Genomic DNA, 23,267 nt, shown 5'->3' with positions numbered 1-23,267 from the left:
TATGTAGAAGAAAAAAATGACAGAAATGGCTTCTTACTGTAAGGCAGTCAGATATTAACTAACATCTGTGGCACTCAAAGAAAATTCATCACACTTGAAAAATAACACAACAATAAATAGGTAAGCATCAAATGCTAAAGCACACGCCTGCAGGGTTTTGTCATACTGGCCAGCAACAGAACTTGGCCAAGCTGTAAAGAACATCACCAGTGGAAACTTCATTAACATCACCACATATCAGTTTTGGTTGGCTTTTTTGGGGGTTGTTTTAGGTGGGGTTTTGTTTGTTTGTTTGGTTGTTGTTGTTTTTCCAATGTATAACATGCAGGTTTCCACCTATGTTGCTCCTTCTAGAACATTCCTGTCTTTAAGCAGGGGCTGAACCAGGGTCCTTCACTCATGATCTAAATTCATTATTACAATGCTATTAGGAAAAGAAAGAAGACACTCCAAATCCAACAAACCCTCCTGCTACTGAATTTGTCATCTACTATTAAATGCTACCTCAGAAAAGAAATGTACTGCTTTTCACAGTAGTAAGCTAGAAAGAGACAGGATCTTTTGTTTTCTAAAAATACTCTGCATTCTGAAGTAACATCACAATTTTATCTAGAAACAATCAGTGAGAGAAAAACTCTCTGCTAATAACTGACAAACAACTAAGGTATTCACTCAGCTGGGAACATGCAATTCTTCTATTAGAGCAGACAGCACCAAGGTAACTGAACTATAGTAGTCTTGCAGGAACAGACAGAAAATAAAAGCTTCAGCAACTTGTCAGTTACAGTTCTGACGATTAACAAGAGCAGACTGAAAGAATTTCTGACAGTTGGCTGTGCTCCATAGATTCAAAAGCTGTGAAAACCATAGTAAACACTAGAATTAATGCTATAAGAAAATATTTTCCCTCATTTACAATGCACATATAGTGTTAACTATAAGGGGTAGACTTCCCTTTTAGCATGCGCATTACTTATTTCAATAGTGTGAGGGTACACAAATCCTGCCTCTCAATCTGTCTTGAATAAGTTTGGCCCAGAGGGTATTTGGATACTGTTCCTGAGTGACAGTGACATTCAGAATCTCTTTCCTAAAAGAATGACATTTTAACTTCATTTAAGGATTACAGAACCCCAAAGTATAAATGTACATTTATATTTTGCTGAGTATTTTTATTAAACAGTTTTCTTCCTATACCAAATTCTTCTGTGTATAAATTCTTCCTAGACTGGACTCTAGAGATAGAGCAAAGACTTACCAGGAACTGAAAGAAATTCAAGTGTAAGACATTGTGATGGGACAAGGAAACTATCAGATTTTTTTAAACAGAAATGCCTGCATCTTCTTCCTGAATCGAGAAAAAACACCCAAAGGGATTTCCAACTCTACAGTAGTATTTCTTTAGAGAACAAACTACAACAAGGCAAGTTACAAATCCAGGGGAAAACCAGTACTTGCTGTGTAATAAAACTGAAAGGAAAGCCAGCTCATCTGGTTTGCACACGTTTTTTTCCTGTAATCTTTACTCTGAATTTAAAAATCTTTCAGGGGCTTCTTCAGTTACATAGACTAAAGTATACACCCTCTATCATCCTGAAGCACCTCTAGGATTTGATTATGTGATTGGTCTTCTCATACACCTTTTTTTCTTCTGTTGTAACAAGTTCACTGCTTGCTGTCTCTCTCATATTTTCTTAAATCTAATTTGACCTAGTTGTAGATTGCTGCTGCTCTGGATGCAAGTGAAGTTTCATTTGTTCCCTCTTCATTCTCCCCCTCAACCAACTTCCTGGAGTCTGGCCACAGGGTGTCCTAGATCAGCTGGCACATTCTGCAGATCATTATCCCCTATTTTTGTTTTCCTTTAGAAAACAGCTGCATAATCATTAGATCCAGCAAATGAAGCAAGCGAGACCTTATGGCTTTAAGTGAGAAAAGAAGAGCTGCCTTGCACCTAACTAGATTAAACATAACGAACAATCAACTTTATTCTCCCCTGTGTTTCAATGTCTGGCCTCTCCAAGGAGAAACAAAAACTTAGCAACTTGCATGCCACCTCCTACCAAACTTTCCCAAGAATCTTCTCTAAGTGCTTAGCAAATGTCTATTCACCCTCTTTTACTCTCGGTGCAAATGAAAAATGAAGAGCTTGTTTTTCTTGAATCTGCCCCCTTTCTCCAATGCAAACTTCTCAGGAACTTCAGGCAGTAACTCTGCTCTACAGTCAGCCCTTAAAAGCGGTATCCTTATGTGCAGACTCCAGAAGCCTATTATGTTACATTAGCCCTTAAAAAGCGAGTCATTATCAAATAGCAAAGAACACTATCTAGAAAGACAGTATCAACATTGTCCTCTTTCAACTCCACCTTTAAAACTCAATTAACCACAATTACATAGCTAGTATGCTCTGAAAGGTGCCTATCATACTAGAGAAAAACTCACCTCACTGTATATTTATGATATTGTCATGGTTTCTCTGCTATTTCAACAGTACATTCCCCTGGGTAATGCTTGCATTCGTCATTTCAGTAACCATATTCTATGCTTGTGCTCATATCCAGATAGTATCAATCACCAACCACTATTAACTTCACAACACGACCACATTCCTTACTCTAGTGACATCTTCTGCAGACATCTTGAGTGCCATTATGCAGCACATGCAGAGCAAGCAGGTTATCAGGCCCAGTCAGCCAAGGCTGATGAAAGGCAGCTCCTGCTTGACAAACCTGATCTACAAGAAGACGACCCGCTCAGTGGATGAGGGAAAAGCTGTGGATGTTGTTTACCCAGACTTTAGTAAAGCATTTGACACCATCTCCCACAGCATTCTCCTACAGAAACTAATTGCTCATGGCCTGGAGTGAATGGAGTGAAATCCAGCTGGTAGCCAGTCACAAGTAGTGCTCCCAGGGCTCAATTCTCTTTAATATCTTTATCAATGATCTGGATGCGGGCTTTGAGTGCTCCCTCAGTAAGTTTGCAGATGACACTAATCTGGGGGGCAGCATTGATCTGTTTGAGAGTAAGAAGGCTCTACAGAGGGACCTGGATAGGCTGGATTGATGGATTAAGGCCAAATATATGAAATTCAACAAGGTCATGTGAAGCAATGTTACAGCCTTGGGTTAGAGTGGCTAAAAGGCTGTCTGGCAGCAAAGGACTTGGTTGACAGCTGACTGAATGCGAACCAGCAATGTACTCAATCCTGACCTGTATCAGGAATAGTGTGACAAGCAGAACTAGGGGAGCAATTGTCCCCCTGAAATCAGCACTGCTGAGGCAACGCCTTGAGTAGTGTGTTTAGTTTTGTAGTGAGAGGCTAAAGAAAGACCCTGAGATACTGCAGTGAGACCAGACGAGGGCAGTGAAGCTGGAGAAGGGCCTGGAGAACAGGTTTTATAACAAAGAGTCTTGAAGCCCAGAAACTGAGGTTATTTATCCTGAAGAAAAGCATGCTGAAGGGAGAGCTTAACACTCACTGCAACTACCTGAAAAGTAGTTGTTGCTCTCTTCTACCTAGTAACAAGTGACAAAATGAGAGGAAATGGCCTTAAGTTGCACCAGAGGAAACTTCTTCACTTAAAGTATTATCAAACACTGGAAAAGGCTTCCCAGAGAGGTGGCCAAACTCCCATCCCTGGAGGTATTTAGATGTATAGATGTGGTGCTAAGGGACACAGTTTAGCAACAGGCTTGGTAGAGCTAGACAATGGTTGGACTTGATCTTAAAGGCCTTCTCCAAAATCAGAACAATTCTATGATTCTATGACATAAGATGTAAAAACAAGGCAGTTAAAACATCCATTGTGATGGGGAGAGAACTCTTCCATCACCCTGAAAGGCGTTTTACATCATTTAATGACCAATTCATTTGACAAACAACATTACTATTATAGTTATATCTACATAAATTAATCTCTTTAAAAAAATAGGCCATTACAGGTCTTCTTTAAGAGCCTGTATCCACTTATATACCTCTCTACATATATGCAGTTTTCTCGCTGAACGGAATCCACCTACCTAATACTGCAAATGAGACAGAAAGTAACAGTCTTCCTTACTTAAGAAAAGATTCCTTTGCTACTGGTAGCCCACAAAGTAAATTGGTCATTACTGAAAGAGAGCAGACTGGAAAGCAAATGCCAGTGTAGGGGCTGTAAGGGACCTCGAAAGATCATCCAGTCCACCCCCTCCCCCCCCCACCAGAGCAGATGGCAGAGGAATGCATTCAGGTGGGTCATGAATATGTCCAGAGAGGGATGCTCCACAATGCCACTGGGCAGTCTGTTCCAATGTTCTGTCACCCTCACAGGGAACTGTTTCCAGGCATGGAAGTTTCCATGGAACTTCCTATGCCTTAAATTCCACCCATTGCCCCTTGTCCTGTCCTTGGGCAACACTTAGCCCAGCCTGGCTCCATCCTCTCGGCACTCACCCTTTACACATCCAGAAACATGAATTAGTCACCCCTCCACCTCCTTCTCTCCAAGCTACAGAACCCCAGCTCCCTCAGTCTCTCCTCATAAGGAAGATGTTTCACTCCCTTCATTTTTGTGGCTCTGTGCTGGACTCTCTTTAGCAGTTCCCTGGGGTCCTTCTTCAACTGAAGGGCCCAGAACGGGACACAACACTCCAGATGTGGTGTCACCAGGGCAGAGTAGAGGTGGAGGAGAACCTCCCTTGACCTGCTAATCACACCCCATCTAATATGCACATCACTGACACTCTCCAGTAAGTGCTGTGATGAATATATTTCATTTGTCTGTGGATATTCAGGCATAAGACCTTATTTAGGATTTTTTAAAGCATATTTAGATCTAACTTGCATCAAAATGCAGGTACTTGACACTGTGCATTCAGCTTTGCTATGCCAATAGGTGACCAGATGAAGACTTCTGATGGTTCAGAGGTTGCTGCCCTTCCATGAAAACTTCTATCAGGTTCATTAAGAAACATTTCAGGTAACTAATTACTGTGTCAATTTTGAGATGTTTTGTTATACTTCAGATATATAATACAGAATTGCAAAGTATACTTGTGTGTATATGCACTGAATAATTTTATCCATTGATAGGGTTTTATCTATTTTTAAGGATGAATTCATATTCACCAAGATAGAAGTGGAAAAAACCCGATCCATAGAATCATAGAATCAACCAGGTTGGAAGAGAACTCCAAGCTCATCCAGCCCAACCTATCACCCAGCCCTATCCAATCAAATAGACCATGGCACTAAGTGCCTCATCCAGGCTTTTCTTGAACACCTCCAGGGGCAGTGACTCCACCACCTCCCTGGGCAGCCCATTCCAAAGCCAATCACTCTCTCTGTGAAGAACTTCCTCCTAACATCCAGCTTACACCTCCCCCACCACAACTCGAGGCTGGGTCCCCTTGTTCTATTGCTGGTTGCCTGGGAGAAGAGACCAACCCCCACCTGGCTACAACCTCCCTTCAGGTAGTGGTAGACAGCAATGAGGTCACCCCTGAGCCTCCTCTTCTCCAGACTTAACAACCCCAGCTCCCTCAGCCTCTCCTCATAGGGCTTGTGTTCCAGGTCTCTCACCAGTTTCATTGCTACCTCTCTTGAATTGAGGAGCCCAGAACTGGACACAGTACTCAAGGTGTGGCCTGACCAGTGCTGAGTACAGGGGAAAATCAACCTCCCTTGTCCTACTGGCCACACTCTTCTTGATCCAGGCCAGGATGCCATTGGCTCCTCCTGGCCACCTGGGCAGACTACTGGCTCATGTTCAGCCTACTATCCACCAATACCCCTAGGTCCCTTTCTTTCTGGATGAAGAAAAAATGTTTAACTTTATAAAACTTTAGCAAGTTATCTATGTGATGCAGACAAGTGTAAAAGTAGATGCTTAAATTCTGAAGGTCCTCCTACACTGAGACTCTTTCCAAACTGCAATACAGATAAATTATATTGTCTCGGTTGACTAAATATGAAAGGTCAGAGGTCTCACTTCTGCAAAAGCAAAAAAAAACACTAGCAAAACACTGGAAGGATTTAGTAACTTAACCGTCATGAAGAGATTATTGGTTTATACACACAGAACTGCCCGTCCGTTGCAGAGAAGGACCTGAATGCTCTGGGGGTCAACAAACTGAATAGGAGCCAGAAACATGCTCCTGTGGCAAAGGTGGCCCAACAGCATCATAGGCTGCATCAGGAGTGCTGCTAGCAGGTCCAAGAACGTGACTTGCACCCTCCTCTCAGCACTACAAAGGCCACATCTGGAGGACAGGGTCCAGCAATGGGCTCTCAAGCCCATCTGACACATGAATACACTGCAGCAAGCCCAATAAAGGGACATAATGATTATTAAGAGACCAAGGACCTCTCAAATGGGAAAAGGCTGAGAAAGTTGGGACTACTTATCCTGGAGAAGTTCAGAGGATGTCTTATCACTAGGTTTAAGTATCTGATAGGGCAATGTAAAGAAGATAGATTGAGAGTTCTGATTGGTGTTTGGTAACAGGACAACACACAGAAGAAATTCTAGTTGAGGGTAATTTTTTTTTTCCCCTCTGTGAGAGTGGCAGTAGCACAAGTCACCCAGAGAGGTTGCAGAATCTCCTCTCCTCACGGATATTGAACATCCAGTTGTACACTGTCCTGGGCAATCTGTTTGAGAATGAAGTTATGACTCAAACTCCAAAGGTCCCTTAACATGAACAATTCTGTGATTTTTGTGTAAAAAGGAAAACAAAACCCATAACAAACTATACCTTTACGTGACAGATTGCTGAATAATGCAGTTTTGTGTTTAAAAGCAGTTATTTAAGCTTTGTCAATGCTCCTTCTTTAATAACATGGCTAAGAATAATCATATTTTAGCTGAAAAAAGAAACATGAGTAAACAAGTGTTTTTATTCCTTTTTAATGACTGAATATTGTACACTCGTGCACACACAGGGCCAGGTAATGAAGTAGTATATATCTACTTGTTATCAGATTATTTTAGAAGCTAGAAAAATAGTTTTCAAAGAGAAAACCATTAAAATTTACTTGTAAGAGGCAAGATGTAGGAAGCAATTTACTGTTACCTAGAGCTTTGTTCTCCATTTCACTTATTGAGCAGGGGTGTTTGGATGTTACATTTTAGATTCTGATTGAAGCTAGCCCTTATTTGCAGAGTGATGGGAGGGGTGGGTTTAGGTCAACTTACTTTCAAGTCACTCAAAACTTATGTTAGTCTATACATTTAATAGCTACATCTGGGAAAAAAAAAAAAAAAGAGAGAGAAAAAAAGACCAAAGAAAAATGAGAGAAAAAAGAAAAAATAAGAGGTATCTGCAACAGTGGTGCATAGTTATTCTTTCAAGTTTTTTGTTACATACACCATTCCTCTAACTTCGTAGTAGCAGTATTTATATGTCAATAAGATCTGAGATACAAACCTTTGCTAATCAGCCTCTAACTCCTCCCTTAATTTTTGCACGTTTTTACTAACAGACAAGCAACACAGCACAAAATTTTCCATTCTAGCAATCAATTCTTTGTTACTAACACCTTTTCTTGCAATTGTTAATAACAACAAAACGTTAGTAGAAAAATACTGAACCTGTTTAGATGTGTTATGACGTATTTGAAGACGTCGTAGTTCACCGGGTGGAATTTCTTCACAATTTCTTTTAGCTCATGCAGCCGTTCTGTCTTGTCCATGATTTCTATAGAAGTAAGTGACATTTTCTGACACATCTAGGAAGGCATACTGAATAAAGCATTGCTAAGTGGTTTTCCTTATGTAGTGGTACAGATAAGATACCCACACAGAAAATATCAACCGAGAACGTATTGCACAGAATGACTGGTTGATTCCATGACTATTCTATGACTATTCTATGACTATGACTTTATCAAAGGTAACTATCTAAACACAAAAAAAACAACCAAAAACATTTTCTGTGTTTAAAGAGAATTAATTGCATTTAACAGCAAAGAATCCCCTTACCAGGTGATGCTTGAAGAATGACAACTAACACTGAGAGTCATTTCTTAGGAGGTTTTCTCTGCTTGCAAAATGTTGTGACTTAGATACAGCTAAGATTTTTTCTGGACTGAAGTTTAATAGAGATCATCAGTTATTTAAAATAATTAGGAGTTAGTTTGGTGCAGCTGTTTTAAATGTTTAATGGAGGAGAGGGATTTTCATGGGGCCAAGGGACATTATTTTCAGGCTCTAGCCCTAGAAGCATTCAAAGCCAGGTTTCACGAGGCCTTGAGCAACCTGATCTAGTAGAAGGTGTCCGTGCCCATGGCAAGAGATTTGGAACTAGATGATCTTCCAACCCAAGCTATTCTATAATTATATTACTATTTGTGCTTTAAAGAGGAAATAAGCCACATGTAAGAATGGACTACAGAATAAACCTTTTCTTGTAAAAAAACACAAAAAAAGCCAAATAACTAATGGAGCCACCAAAACACTTGTGGAAAATATGACAGTAGCATTGTAGACCCATAGATATTGCAGAATGTACTTCTATGCCATAATGACTGCATGTCCAAACAAAGGGCAACAAAGCTGGTGAAGTGTCTACTGCACAAGTTTTATGAGCAGGGGTTGAGGGAAATGGAGTTGTTTAGGTTGGAGAAAAGGAGGCTCAGGGGAGACATTATTGCTCTCCACAGCTACGTGAAAGGAGGCTGGAGCATGGTAGGTGTTAGCACCTTCTCCCAGGTAACAAGTAATAGTGCAAGAGGAAACAGCTTCATCTTATGCCATGGGAGGTCTAGATTGGGTATTAGGAAAAAAAAATCATTGAAACAGTTTGCAAAGCATGGGAATAGGCTGTCTAGGGAAGTGGCTGAATCGCCATTCGTGGATGAATTTAAATGATGCACACATGCAGTGCTTAGTGACCTGGTTTGGTGGTGGACTTGGCAGTGTCAGGTTAACGTTTGGATTCAATGACCTTACACATCCTTTGAAACCTAGACAAGTCTAGGATTCTATGGTTCATATCACTAAAAGGAACACAATCTCACCTCTGTCACTTAGATGCACTGCTAAAAACAAATTTGATATACCTCGATACTGTGAAAATAATGTGAATTATGTTCCAATATATCCAACTATAGCAGTACTACAGGTATTTTAAAACAGTAAATCCACTTCTATTCTTATTGCATGCTTTGACAGAAATTTATCCAATATGCTTTTAAGAAAAAAAAAAACCACAACTGTTTACATTAAACAAGCAATTTGTCTGAAAAGTACAGCAGAAATACCTCAATCTGCTATCTTCTGATATCCAAAATTACAAAATTTCTCAGAGACTACATATATGTTAATCAAGTCCAGGCCAAAGCTTTAGATTTACATTAGTATTTTCATGTTTTGAACAAAAAAAGCTTTACAAATACTGTAGGTCACACCTGTACCCTGCAAAAATCCATAGCAATCTTTTTCTGAAACAGTTTGCTGCCAATACAAGAGAGAAGGGAATAATTTAGTCATTTCACTTTGAAGTGCCTGCAAAGGCAAACAAAATTAAGCATTTCGTTTTATAGGAAGTTCAAAAGTAATTTAAATTTTAAAATCTAAAAGAGAATTACCATTTTATTCCCCAGACAAACAATGTTTGATTGCTAAAGCCTATTTTGAATGTAAGTTTTTTTCCCCCCTGTAAGTTTCAAGAGCTTTCACCACATGCAGCACCAATACAGAATGGTGAAAAAAGTGCAGATATCACCAATTCAATTTTCCAGGAAAACAAGAAATAAGTAGTGACTTCTTTGGAAAAAATAGGTATTATAATTATTTCCTCACATAGTTCTGTCAGTTTTAAAGAGTATCTTAGAATGTAGGTGTCTAAGCAAATAAAACAATATGTCAGGGCAGCTAGTCCTTTCAAATACGATGAAGTAAAAACTGCAATAAGACCAAGTAATATGATTAAATCAACACAAGTCTGTTAGATTATTACTTACTTGATGTTTCTAACAAATCCTGATGCAAAGAGTAAGGAATTAATGGATCTGGCAAGTCTGCAAAAAAGGCTTTAAGAGCACCAGCCACTGCATTTACTGTTACTCCCATAGACTCTAGACTGATATTATGATCTGCAAAACAAAATTAAAACAGCAATGTAAGTAAAACCTACAGCTCTCATGCCTCACAGTGTTTTCTGAAAACATGACTTTAGTCAAAACATTGAAAAGCAAAATGTTGCCAAACATTTGTTTACAAAAAAGCATGAAAAAAAAACAAACCTATGGATAAGATGCCATCACTTTCACCTCTGTGAAATCAAATACAAGAAAATCCAACAGTATTTTCTGCAGAAAACAATAATTAAAAAAACCCCACCCAGCAGAATATCAGAAAAATAAAGTTGTCTCATTCTCCATGAAGACTTGAAAGCTTTTTTATTTGTCAGTGACTGGCTTCTGATTAAGCCTTTTTTGTTCAGTAATACATTTTAATCCTAGATCCCAACATTTTATTTAGAAATGGTACAGGGCACATGTTATCTAATTTTTAAAGTGTGCCTAGAAGTGGAAGCCCTGTAAGCCACAGGACTTCATACATTTGAAAACTGAAATCTTGAAAATGCTAAGTTTACTTTACAGAAGTCCACTCCACCTGGAACATCTTTTAACAAGACAACTGAAGAAAATCTAGCACTTGTGCTAGTTTGAGCCTAGCTAGAATGTTTTGGTGAGAAGAGCTAGATTACAGGCTGTGAAAAGGAAACACTGGTGATATCTACTTCACTCATAGGGTTGCTGAGATGTTTAAGAATGAGAACATAAATGTAGATAACAGAGTCGCTCTCTGGGCTGTGTGGGCTGCACCTCTCTCTGACCTTACCTGCCATCTGTGTGGCTAATCCATCTGCTCCCTAACTCCCCTGGCTGACCCACCAAGCTACCTTGAGCATAAGGCAAGGTAGAGGGATGGGAGGAAGGTAGAGGGATGGGAGGAAGGTGGAAGGGTGGTTGAGAGCCCCTCCTGGGGACTCAGGTTTCTGAGAGGGCTGTTGTGTTTCTGTATTACTTTTTAACTTGTATATTTCTGTATAGAACTGTACATACTGTAAATATCTGTTTGTATCTTGTGCTAAGCTGTAAATACAAAGCTTCATTCAATTTCCAGAGCCCCTGAGTCTAGTCTGGGTGATTTTTCTTAGTGTGTGGGGGGGTGAGTAACAACCAAACCATCACAGCACTATACTCAGATTACCTGAAACAGTACAGTGAGGCATAATAAGAACATTTCCTTTCCAGGAGAAATCCTATTTTTCACAGACTTGACTTCATGATTAATATACAAGAACTTTTAAGAAGTGCTTTTTACTTTGAAATAGCAACTGAGATTGTAAATTACATGAGAAAATAAGAGGAAAAACATTTCAACCTCCTCTTTCAACAAAGTCAACAGCATAATCTAGCAATCACATTTCAGTACGCTCTAGTGTGAGAAAGGTTAAGAATTTATTATCAAGATTTAATTCTTAATCCATATTATTAGAGAGAGCTTTTGATGAAATAAGTATCAAGTAGTACTACATTTGGGAGCAGTAAAAAGGAGAAGTGAAAGCCTTAATGCTTAGGACTGAAGAACTACTAACACAAGAAGCAGCTGGTTCTAGTGTTTAAAAAAGTTACAACAACTAGAAAACATTTTAGCACTTAAAGCCTGCTGCAACAAGATTTTGTCCCAGTTTTGGTTATACATAGCTTCATTGGCAATAACATGGACTACACCAGTAACAACTTATCAAAGCATTAAGTACTACAGAAGTCTGTTTGAAAAGTACACTCTTTTATATCGCACTGTGACAAATTCATGGAGAATTCCAGTTCTGTTTTGGCTTTAAATAATAAAATCTGTCATTACCTTGATCAAACTGTTTCTGAATGTTGTCTTGGTCTGTTTTGTTCCCACTAACACGGTACAAGCCTTCAGTACATAATCCTTAGAAGGGAAGAAAAAAGAAAACAACATTCAAAATCAAGTTTATATGCTATAGAGCAAAACACATTCAATCATAATTACTAACTCAGAAACCAAGAAGGAATACAAATCTTAAGTACCTAAAAAGTAATGTGTTAACCCCTACACTGATGCAAGACTGTCGAAACATAACATACTAGTTGTCTGTTGAGCCCAGTGTTCCATTTAACATGGATCACAGGACACAATATTGTGGGATGACAAGAACCTGACTGCATGCACTTAGACAAAATTATTCTTTTCTCTACTACACTGGTGCTATTTGCCTATTTTTAATTATAAAATTTTCACTGTGGGGGTTAGTACCCACAGAGCTTACATTTTCTAAAATGTCACCGTTTGGGCTTAGCATCTTACAATAAACCACCAGTAAACTACTCTAGAAAAATCAAGCATCTGTAATTGATTCTTTATTTTCAAATTTCTTGATGCAACACCCTCCTGTATGAGCCAAGCACTTAATGTTCTAACATACTGTCCCTTTTACCATTTATACTTTATAAACTTTGCACAGGTTTCTACTCCTTTTCTGAGGTAAATTATCACACCACTCAAAATTCATTCTTTGAAGGACACGGGCAGAGGGGAAAAGGAGAAGAGTGTTAATAGGCAGAGGTTCTCCAGGCTTCTCCTTGTTACTTTGCCTTATTATGAGTTGTAGTCATCACAACTACAGCAGGCATTCTAGTTAAACAACATTAAAAACACACCTTTATTGTGTGCACGCACACTTACTCCAGCAATTATGCTTCCTATCACACTGCTGTCTTTTTGCCCACAGCTACTGACCAAACAAAAGCATCCATCCTGCTAATCACATCATTATAACCAAGACCTTTTAATTTGTTCATTTAGAACCCATTAAGGAATTATAGTTCCATAATTCTTCAAGTTACTTTTATAGGTGCAAAGTTATCTATATAGCAGTACATTGTTCTATTTAAAAACTCACAAGTTGTAGAGCTTTATGAAACCTCTCAGCTTACTATTACTAATTAATTGAATGCATTTCATACTATCAGATCAATACACAGCTCCTCTGTCATATCTCTAAGTGTGCCTCCTAAGTTACCAAGAATCACTAGGAAACCTACTATGATGCCCAAAGTACAGAAAGCACTTTACTGCTTCATACTGCTGGGAAACTCCTACCAATTAATTTGATATCAACTCTTCGAACTCAAGTCTTCCTTCTTAGTCCTTGATGATTAATATGTCTCTTCACTTGGTTGGATCACAGATATTTGAGTAAGCCTTTAATAATTAGGTGTCACAGGGCAAAAGTGTTTTCAATGATTTCCAGACTTGGAAAGGCTTTCAAATCTGTCTTCAAAAGAATGCCATGAATGTACTACATGTTGTCACTGACAGAAACACTTTGCATTTCTCTTCCACAAGATGTAAATAATAAAAAAAACCAAACAAACAACAACAAAAATCACTGTTAGGTAAGACTAAGCTAGCATTGAGATTCTCTTTGTTTAGTTTGAGAGAATTCTTAACTGGAGATCCTATAGCCCCAGGGTAGTCTGTGTTTTTTCCAACTACTATTCATGTTCTTTCTGCCCAACAGGAATTGAATGTGATGCAACAGCCATTTCTGAGAAGTCTGATCCAGCCACTGGTTAGAAGTGTGTAAACTTCAACTGGGCTGCCCCAGAGAGGGAACTCTAATGCACTATCTAGGTTGGTTTGGTTTATTTTGTTTCTTCCTATTTCATCAGACAGTAGGTAACTTTTTTTTTGCTCAGACCAGCACAGATCTGAGAAACAGATAACTTGCAGTACTTTAGAAGCTTTTCAGGTTAAGCAAGGAGATGCCTACTGAATTAAGGCACTGCCCAAAACCAGCAAAGTGCTGTAATTCTGAGTTAAACTAAGTTTCTCTTTCAAACTCCTCAAGCAAAGCTATTTTTTCTTGCTTGTATACTCCAGGAAGAAACACTTCATGAAACAGTTGGTCAACTCTCATTATACTGTTTCTCTAAGGCACACAAGAAGGCATATTTAATCTGTTTACATACATACAGAAATCTGAAAAGATAATTTCTATGTAATGCTTCAGTTCTTGCTGTTGTCTCTGCAATACTTGTTACATCAAGTGTCAGGCACTCCAGTTGACTAGTTTTAGCTTTTAAATATCTTGCATACATACATACACATACACCCATGGAGAGAGAGAGAGTGCAACATCTGTTTTTTTCTTTATGGCTTTTTAAAACTTCAGTTCCTTCATCTGCAAGCCCATTGACCTTTTTTTTTTTTAAACAATTTTAATCTGTGTTCTTATCCTGCTTCCTTTCTAGTCCAGTTGTAATTTTCAAGATATCCCTACTGGATACAATGGCTCTTGCAACATTAATAGATCATAGAATCACAGCGCGGTCCGGGCCGATAGGGACCCCTAGAGGTCATCTAGTTCGGCCCCCTTGCAGCCAGCAGGGACATCCTCACTAAACCAGGTCACCCAGAGCCCCGTCAAGCCTCATCCTGAATGTCTCCAGGGAAGGGACCTCAACCACCTCCCTGTTACAGTGCTACACCACCCTCATAGTAACAAACTTGTTCCTAACATCCAAACCATCAATTTATTTGCTTCTCTGTCTTGCTAGTTTTACTACACTTTTAGGTTTAAAGAATTGGATCATTCTTATTTTACATCAAAAATAGCCTATATTTACTTCAAGATAGAGTTCATCTCCTTTTTCTAGGTTATTCCTTTACCAAAGTAGCCCCTATTGCTCAGTAAGTTCTCTTCATGTGCCTTTTTGTGTGCTGTTTTTCTTCTTTATAAAATTTTCCTCTTAACAAGTAGTCACTTTTCTAATATTTCCTAGTACCAGTTTTTAAAATTTATGTTATTTCCTTTAACCATAATTTTTCTAAGTTAATCAATTTAGTGTTCAGTTTGGGCCTCCCCAGTTCAAGAGAGACATAGAACTGCTGGAGAGAGTCTTAACAGTAAGCCATGAGGATGAGTAGGGGACTTGAGCATCCCTATGAAGACAGACTGAGAGACCTGGGGCTGTTTAGTATGGAGAAAAGACGACTAGGAGGGGATCTGATAAATGTCTATAAATATCTGAGGGGTGGGTACGAAGTGGATGGGGCCAACCTCTTTTCAGTGGTGCACAGTAATAAGACAAGAAGTAATGGATGCAAACTTGAACATAGAAGCTTTCACCATCGTGAGGAGAAACTTCTTCACACTGAGGGTGATAAAGCACTGGAACAGCCTGTCCAGGGGAGTTGTGGAGTTTCCTTCTCTGGAGACTTTCAAAACCCACCTGGATGCACTCCTGTGCAGACTAAGTGATCCTGCTTTGGCAGGGAGGTTGGACTCAATGATCTCTGGAAGGACCTTCCAATCTCTAATGTTCTGTGATTTGTTTGCTCTTCACACAAGATTTACTGTCATATGCAGTATTTTTTCCAGCTGTCTACTCTAAGACAGACCGGCCCTCATTGTAACCAGTATTCAAACTGTGTGCATGGTTTTTCCCCCATATCACTCACTCTCGTAATTCTTTTGATTTGTTCTCCTTGCTTGACAGCAAGTTCTAAAAGATGTTTTCAGACAGCTGTCCATTATGATTTTAAAGCCTTTTCCCAAGTGACATCTATACCAGTATTTGGCCTACTAAAAAGTCATACAGTATCTGCCAACTTGCTATCTGTAGCCAGGTTTCACTATCACTGTCCAGTCTTTGTTAACCACAGCAAGTCTGTCACTCTCCAGTCTAATTCCTTTCCCTGCAGTGTTAAATGAAGTGTTTCAGATACTCTTCTCTACAATAGCTATCATTCCCACATTTACTTTTGTACATTTAGTCAACCAATATATAATTTTATTCCACAGACTGACCTCTTCTTAACCCGTGTGTCCCAGACTACACAAGACTAAAGGAACCACCACCTTAGTGACCCAGAAGGGCAATTTCTACACACATCTAGAATATATGCAATCACAGAGTTAAAAATCCAAATTCTTTTCAAGTGCCTAACACTAAATTCACTTCTACAAGGCACATTTAATGTATTTTTATCTGTGCATACTAACATTGGCATTTAAAAGCCCATAACATTTGATCCAGAACCAGTTGAAATGTGAAATAAAAAGCAGTACAAGAAAATAGTCTGTATTTTCAGAAATACTCAAAAAGCAGGAAGCTCTCCTCCAATGCTGAATTAACATCCTATAACTTACATTATCCAATTATTAAACAAGCTCTCATATCAGGAAGTGTCACTCAATCACATGCCATGGCTTACTTTGTAAAAAGAATAAACACTTCAAATAACATGGCATGACACACATGCATAGGAAAAGGTAACTGCAGTCTTCATCAAAAATGGGTGACACCTGAAGATACACTGCTTTTCCAGGCATATTAGCTGTTTGGTCACTTTGGCAATGGAGAAAGCCAAGCACCATACCTACTGTAAATACTCCACAAAATAAGTTGACATCTTGGTCCTATCTGCATTGTTTACAAATCCTTTACCTAATTGCTATGATCTTTCCTTTGAAGAGATACCTTAATTAGCAGTACAGCTCAAGTGCTCAAGGGTTAACAAATACTTCAAAACAGATTTTTTTTACAGTTTTCAGTGCTTCTCACACACTAATAAATTTATACACGTCCTCATCATCCTCCATTCATCTGCTAGCCAGCCTGTTTCCCCCTTTTCTGAAGTCTGAACTGGGTTTCATCCCTGTTGACTAATTACAGAGTTGCAAAACAAACTGGTGTAGCCTTTCCTAACTACTGAAACCTGTTCTATGGCACTTTTAAAGGGAGCCTGAGGAGGTCACCTGCTCCAATCTCCTGCTCCAACAAAGGTAAACACTGAATTCAGATTGGGTTGCTTATCTAAATTTGATCTTGAATATTTCCAGGGACTGAGAGCCTTTGGGCAACCTGAACCGGTGTTTCCTCAGAGGAAAGACATTTTCCTTTCTTTGTAGTTGGAACCCTGCATTTTAATGATCACTGTCTCTAATCCTCCTGTCACATTCTTCAGCTGGGCTGCACTTTCCCAGTAACCTACTCATAGGTATGCAAAGGCACTTTTGGGTGCCTCAGCCTTCCCCTCTTCAAGCTCAACAAACCCACAGGTCAGGTGTTACAGTCCCTGATTCTCTTCTGCTAAATCAAATAAAGTTTGTCAAGGTCCTTCTTGTAGTATTTTGGAAGAGGTCTAATGAGTAGGGGAAAAACAAATAATCACTACTGTTGCTGTAGTACCTAAGCTCCTGTTGAGATAGTCCAGTACAGAAGGCAGCATACACTATTGAATCACGCTTAGCCTGTTCTCCACCATAAGCACCCAGATCCTTTTCATCAGCATTGCCATCCAGCCAGTCGAGTCTTCAGCATATATCCCTGAAGAGCTTTAGTCCTTGCAATTCTAATTGCAGGTCTTGACATTCATCCTAGCTGAATTTAATCAGATTTCTATTGTTTCATTTCTCCAGGTCATCTACATCTAACTGAAGCTCTGTTCTTGAATATATTAACCATACCACCCATCCTAGGATCACTCACAGCCTCGATGAGGGTACAAGACCTATTGTAGGGCTATTTAAATCTACTATTACTGTATCGATCTGGAATCAAGAGGAACAGAACCATGCTCAATGCATTTCCTTGATAAATATACAGTGTCATGGGCAGCTAAGTCAATGTAACTGATTATTATGACCAAAAAAACCTACCCCTAACTCCCTGCCTCATCAGTCAGTTTTTGTCCTCCCCTTGCTACTAGCTGCACGGCCCTGCTCCCTGTTTTGCACTTGGTGTGATGTGTATTTGATCATTAATTTACCAGCTCCAACACTAAACAGCAGGACCTTGTCTATTTTTGCTTTCCAAGGCAGTGAAGTCTACCAATTCAAAGATGTCTGACAAGCATCCAAAAGGGAAAGTGGCAGAAACATACAGCAGGAGAGGATCTTACTGCCTGGTAAACGTCCTTATGATACTACCCTTGAAATGCCAGGTCTCAGATGGTCAAGGCAGGTTGCCACTCTTGTCCCATCCTGTTCTTTCTGTCCAATAGAACAAACTCCTAAAAACCTCAAACTCTCCCAAGCCCTTTGAACACAAGGGAAGACAATCCAGCTTGAATTTCTGGATTTTGCAGCTGCTGTGAATATATTTCAAGAATTTACCAGACTTTTTACCTCAAAAAGCACTGCTGACTCATTCTTTCTGCCTATTTCTACCCAGTCCTCATTCTCTGGAGACAAACTTTGCATTATCTATAAACTTTAAATGTCAAAATCTGGCCTCATAGCAGACTCAGTATAAAAGATGTCGGTGAGAGGGAAATACACAGAAGGCAGTATTCTTTTAGTTAAATTAGCTGTTGGATTGTAAGTGTAACAGCATTACAAAAGGGTATAAATATCAAAAGCAGTAATTACTGTATAAACACAGAGTACACAATTTTTAATTTCACCTATAGCTCTCCACAGAGACCATGTGTGACAGTTTGGTTGCTACCCACCCCCTTACTCTTATGAAATCACCCAGACTAGACTCAGCCAAGATGGAAATTAAGGAAGCTTTATATTTACAACTTAGCACAATATGCAAGCAGATATTTACAATATAGACAGAAATACACAAGTTAAAGGTGATACAGAGACACAACACCTCTTCCAGAAATCAGAGTCCTCAGAACAGGCTCCCAACTACCCTTCCACCTTCTTTCCACCCCTCTACCTTATCCCAGAGTTTGCCTTACGTGCAAGGTGAGCTTGGAGGGTCAGCAAGGGGGGAGGAGTTAGAAAGCAGGAGGATTACTTACACAGAAAGCAGCCAAGGGAGAAGGCACAGACTCCCAGACACACACCCTCTCTATTTATGTTCTTGTTTTCATATGTCTCAGCAAGCATATGAGTGAAGTAGGCATCACCATCTTTCATTAAACTATTCCTGTTAACCTCAATCTAGCACACCAAGTGAGATGTTAAAAGAATTGTGGATTTATCAAATCCATTCCTCATTCATTCTTTGTTATATTCCTTGTCTCAAACATTGAGTAACTGAATTATTAAATTACATATTGTTCTAATAAGTTTCTTTTCCCTCATTTCAGGTAGAATTAACACTGCATTCAGGGTATCACTTTTCAGCGAAGTACAGAGTCTAAAATTTCTTGTCAAAGAAGGACAAGCATATCAATAGTCCACAATCGAGTACTAATACTATCATTCAAGCTGAATAATCATTTCCCAAAGTATTATAAATTTGGGGACGTTAGAATCAGTCAACAGTATGTGCTGAACAGCATACAGACAATGCTTTGAACTGGTGGCATGGAAAACATCACAAAAATATTACTACCAAAATACTCAAGCTACAAACAGTCCAGAACCTTTTACAGTTTTACATTCAATAGGTATTTTTACATGGTACTGCAATGTAAAATTCAAGCTACATCAACATTTTGTTGAACACCGAATTAACCTTCTGAAATCTGCATTCCTCTCTGTCAAACAAAACTATCAGAATATCCTCCTTACTCTCTACATAATTCATAGAGAAACACAGAATTCATGCTTTCAATAAGTTAACAAACTTCAGCTTCAAAAATTATCTCACTTCTGCTGCCTACATTTAGAAAACAGTTGTGTCTAAAAAAGTTTATAAAAGCAAAGCACCTGGTGTATTAATAATTAGCAGGGGGGGTTAATAGCATGTCTTATGTACTTCCACACAAATCATTACTTCCATACAAAACAGCCACTTCAATTTACGTAAAAATCAAAACTGAATTCTAGTTCCCCTGCTAAATATACTCCTCTAAATCTAAACCTATTGGGAAACCAATTAAAGTTTATTTTATGCGATATAACACAATTACATATTCAGTCCATTAGGAGAAAGTAACAAAACCTCCAAAACAAGTGTACTGTCAAAACTTTCTTTTGGAAGCTCATTAAATGAAAATAATTACCCTTGTCAAAATTCAATCTAAGCAGTTTCCCCAGTAACATAACAGTACAGGAAAATTAGATTTTCTGAAAACATGACACACTTACACCAAGATATTTAGAGGAAACCTTGCTAACTCACCATTATCAAGTTACATGCCTGAAAGATAAAAATTCTTTAGATTATCTATTCAATGAAAGATCTCCGACAACCAACCAAAGATTCTCACCCTACTATACAACAATTAATTAAAAAATTAAAGGCTAGATATAAAAAAGGTTTTCCCATAATCATGAACATTATGTAAACACATAAGTAAAGTTATGATATTTAGCCAGGCTTTCCTCATTGCTTTTTCAGATGAGACAGTGTTATTACATTTAAAGATAGTCTGACATGGTATTGTACAATTATTTTTTACTCAATAGGGTCCAAGAAGACAAATTATTATGTGCTGTTACTGACTTGTATTATTAGTGCCACAACAGTACCCACAGAAGCAGAAATGAAGATTTTGATAGCTACTTAGGTATCGACCTAACCTACTTACTAGATTTAGATCTGCTCAAGTATTAACCACTTTGCTCCCTCAGTTTTCACTTATACTTTCAACTAGATTCTAAAGGGATTCAAAGCCCTAGGTTATCTTTCAAAATCAGAACTTATTTGACTCTGTAAAGCTAAACCAGTTCAGAATAAAACTTCTTTTTGGAAAATATTCAAACTGAACAAAAACAAATAGAAAATACCTTTATCTGTAGGCCTCGGCTTCGGATCCCTTATCCCTACCAAATCTACCTTTACCCTGACACAGGATTCATAGGTCCCCTTCAACACAAACATCTGTTGATTTAAGGCTGAAACTTTTCAGCTCCTGGTTTTATTTTATGTTTTCCACGTTGTCCTTGTTCTACTGACACACATTTTTTTTCCTTGCCTTTTTTTTTTTTGTTTGTTTTGGGGTTTTTTTGTGGTTTGTTGTTTGCTTGTTTGTTTTTGTGAAGATATTCCAGAACAGTATGGTAAAACAAAAATCTGCATGCTCTCAATTCTTAAAGGTTTACAGTGGAGCAAGAATCTTCAAAGACACTCTCTGATATTATCTTCTCATCTAAGCATCCAAAACAAAGCAGTAAACTGGTTTTTCACATTGCATACCTGTGTCACAATTTAGATGAGTAGGTACAAAGCAATATTTTGTATAATTTCATGAAGAAGAGATAGGGAACATCAAAAATTGAGATGAGCCCTTGAATTTGAGATCACATCTTCACAAAAACCCTGTAGTTCAGCCACAACGTAAAATACATGCGGTGATATGAAAGGGAAGGAAGGGGCTGATCTCCTCAAAAGTACCTTAACAAGAAAAGCTAAACAGTATGTCCTCTGTAAGAGAAATATACTGATTAGCCTCACTCAAGAAGAGTTGGAAAAGACTGCACTACTTGATTAAAGAGACAATGATAACAAACCCTGGTACTCAGTTCAGATAGCAGACTGAGAGCTGCTAAGAGACACCTGAAGTATTGGATGATTCTCCAGGGACAAGTAGCTGACACAACAGCTCTGTCAAACGGGAATCCTACCATTCTGGACTCCATCCTGAAGCAAATAGATCCTGACTTGCCTTCTGCAGACTCATCATCTCTAAAACTGTATGACAGACTCACATCACTGACTTTGAGACTATCTTAGCACAGAATTTGAAGGCCATGCAAGTGAACATCCTCTTTCAAAGGCAAAAATATATATTCTATTGAACACTACTTGAAACTTAAAATACCTACAGAATATTAATCCCATCTAAAAATAATACATAGGAAAACCAAGATTTCCACAGGTAAACGTGGAAGTTGAAAAGAACAACAAAAGCTACTGACACACAATGCACCAAAGGAGAAAGAAAATTCTAATACACATGAATAGTAGAGGTTTATCCTGTCTTCACTAAGTCCTTCACAGAAACAGCATGACAACCACTCTTTACAGCCACAAAGCATGCAGATGGCACAGTATTTGTCCAGCTTACACATATGGCCAGAAAGAAAATTCTCTAGCATTCAGTAACCACATAGCACCATCCCAGGACAAAGTAACATATATACTCAATCAGCTGAAGGAAGAGCAGTATTCCCTGAGTCGTCATTTTTGAGGAGCCCCTTACACTTTTAATACCTTGGCAGCTTAGTCAAACATCTTATTGTTTAGGCAAGCCATTAGAGGAGCATAATAGTGGTAAATCTTCTAGGTACTTGCATTAATTGACAGCTATTACAATTCACAAGCTGGTGAATATCCTTTGGAGGAAATACCAGACTTTATTTTCTATGTTTACCACTAAGGTCAATAGATACTAGACAATGTCACCTTTAAGCAAACACAATCTTATTTAGAACTGAATTTATAAATCTGTTGTTTCAAAGCATTCTTGCAAAGGCAAACATGCTCAAATTTAAGACATTCCACATTGTCTTTAAAAAGTCGTTTTGTCTTCATTGCTGGTAAATGTTTTGTATAGCTATACATAGTAGCTGTTAACACCACTACTACACGTTGCCTTTTGTTGTTCTTCCCCATTTTTTTTTCAGGCTGAAGCAGGAATAGCAAAAGCTTGAAGGAAGAAAATACAGTTCTTACCTTTGGACAAGGAAATATAGAAAAGGTGAAGGCTAAAGGCAGATTTATACTAACACTTCTGACTCCCAAAATATCAGTGCCTGAGGTTTCACCTAATTTTTTTGATAGCAGTAATGCAGGATGTAAGTCTTCAAACATAGCTACTAGGTTTACCACCAGTAGTGGTTCTTCTGGAAACACTACTCTCACAGATGGCAATAAAAACTGAATTTTAGTTAGAGAAAGAAAATCTTTCTGGTTTACTCGTGCTGTAACTGTTACTGTCATCTTACAGCTAAAACTGTCTTATGAAACTAAGAAAACACTGAAAAAAGTGCTATTTTACTTTACGCTAAACAAGATTTCACTGCAGACACCCATCAAATGACAGTTTTGCTTATGTTTCAGCTGCAGTTTCATCCTCATTTGCTTCAAAAATAGCAATATAGCATTTCTGCAACTTCGGAGTATGCAAGACTTACACACTAACCAAAAACTGGTGTATGGTATCTTTAAAAGTAACACACACAAAAAAAACCAAAAAGGCAAACAAAACTCAGTCACAGGTCACTCCTATACCTCAAAAGAACTTCCCACTCCTAAATGTTGTCTTCTGTTGGATGAGCATGATCATTCTAATTGCTTCATGGTCATGGAGTAAATAGGCTGAAAGCAGGGACAAGCACACAACCAGGGAGCCAAGGCGAAGAGAATCAAAACCATACTG

At 38.6% G+C, this 23,267-nt stretch overlaps 1 protein-coding gene across 2 annotated transcripts in view; it reads right to left on the bottom strand.

Annotated features, from left to right (window-relative positions):
• ARHGAP5 (Rho GTPase activating protein 5) overlaps positions 1-23,267 on the bottom strand; it is a 54,383-nt gene that overhangs the window by 4,281 nt on the left and 26,835 nt on the right. For both annotated transcript variants that reach the window (XM_064148439.1, XM_064148448.1), the window contains 3 exons: positions 11,862-11,939; positions 9,950-10,081; positions 7,578-7,683 (listed from right to left, as the gene is read on the bottom strand). In XM_064148439.1, coding sequence (XP_064004509.1) covers positions 7,578-7,683; positions 9,950-10,081; positions 11,862-11,939 — 316 coding nt within the window. The remainder of the gene's footprint in view (positions 1-7,577; positions 7,684-9,949; positions 10,082-11,861; positions 11,940-23,267) is intronic.

Source organism: Pogoniulus pusillus, chromosome 1 (assembly GCF_015220805.1).
Source record: "Pogoniulus pusillus isolate bPogPus1 chromosome 1, bPogPus1.pri, whole genome shotgun sequence".
In the NCBI taxonomy this organism is placed as follows: domain Eukaryota; kingdom Metazoa; phylum Chordata; class Aves; order Piciformes; family Lybiidae; genus Pogoniulus; species Pogoniulus pusillus.
This window is presented reverse-complemented; position numbering and strand designations above follow the sequence as displayed.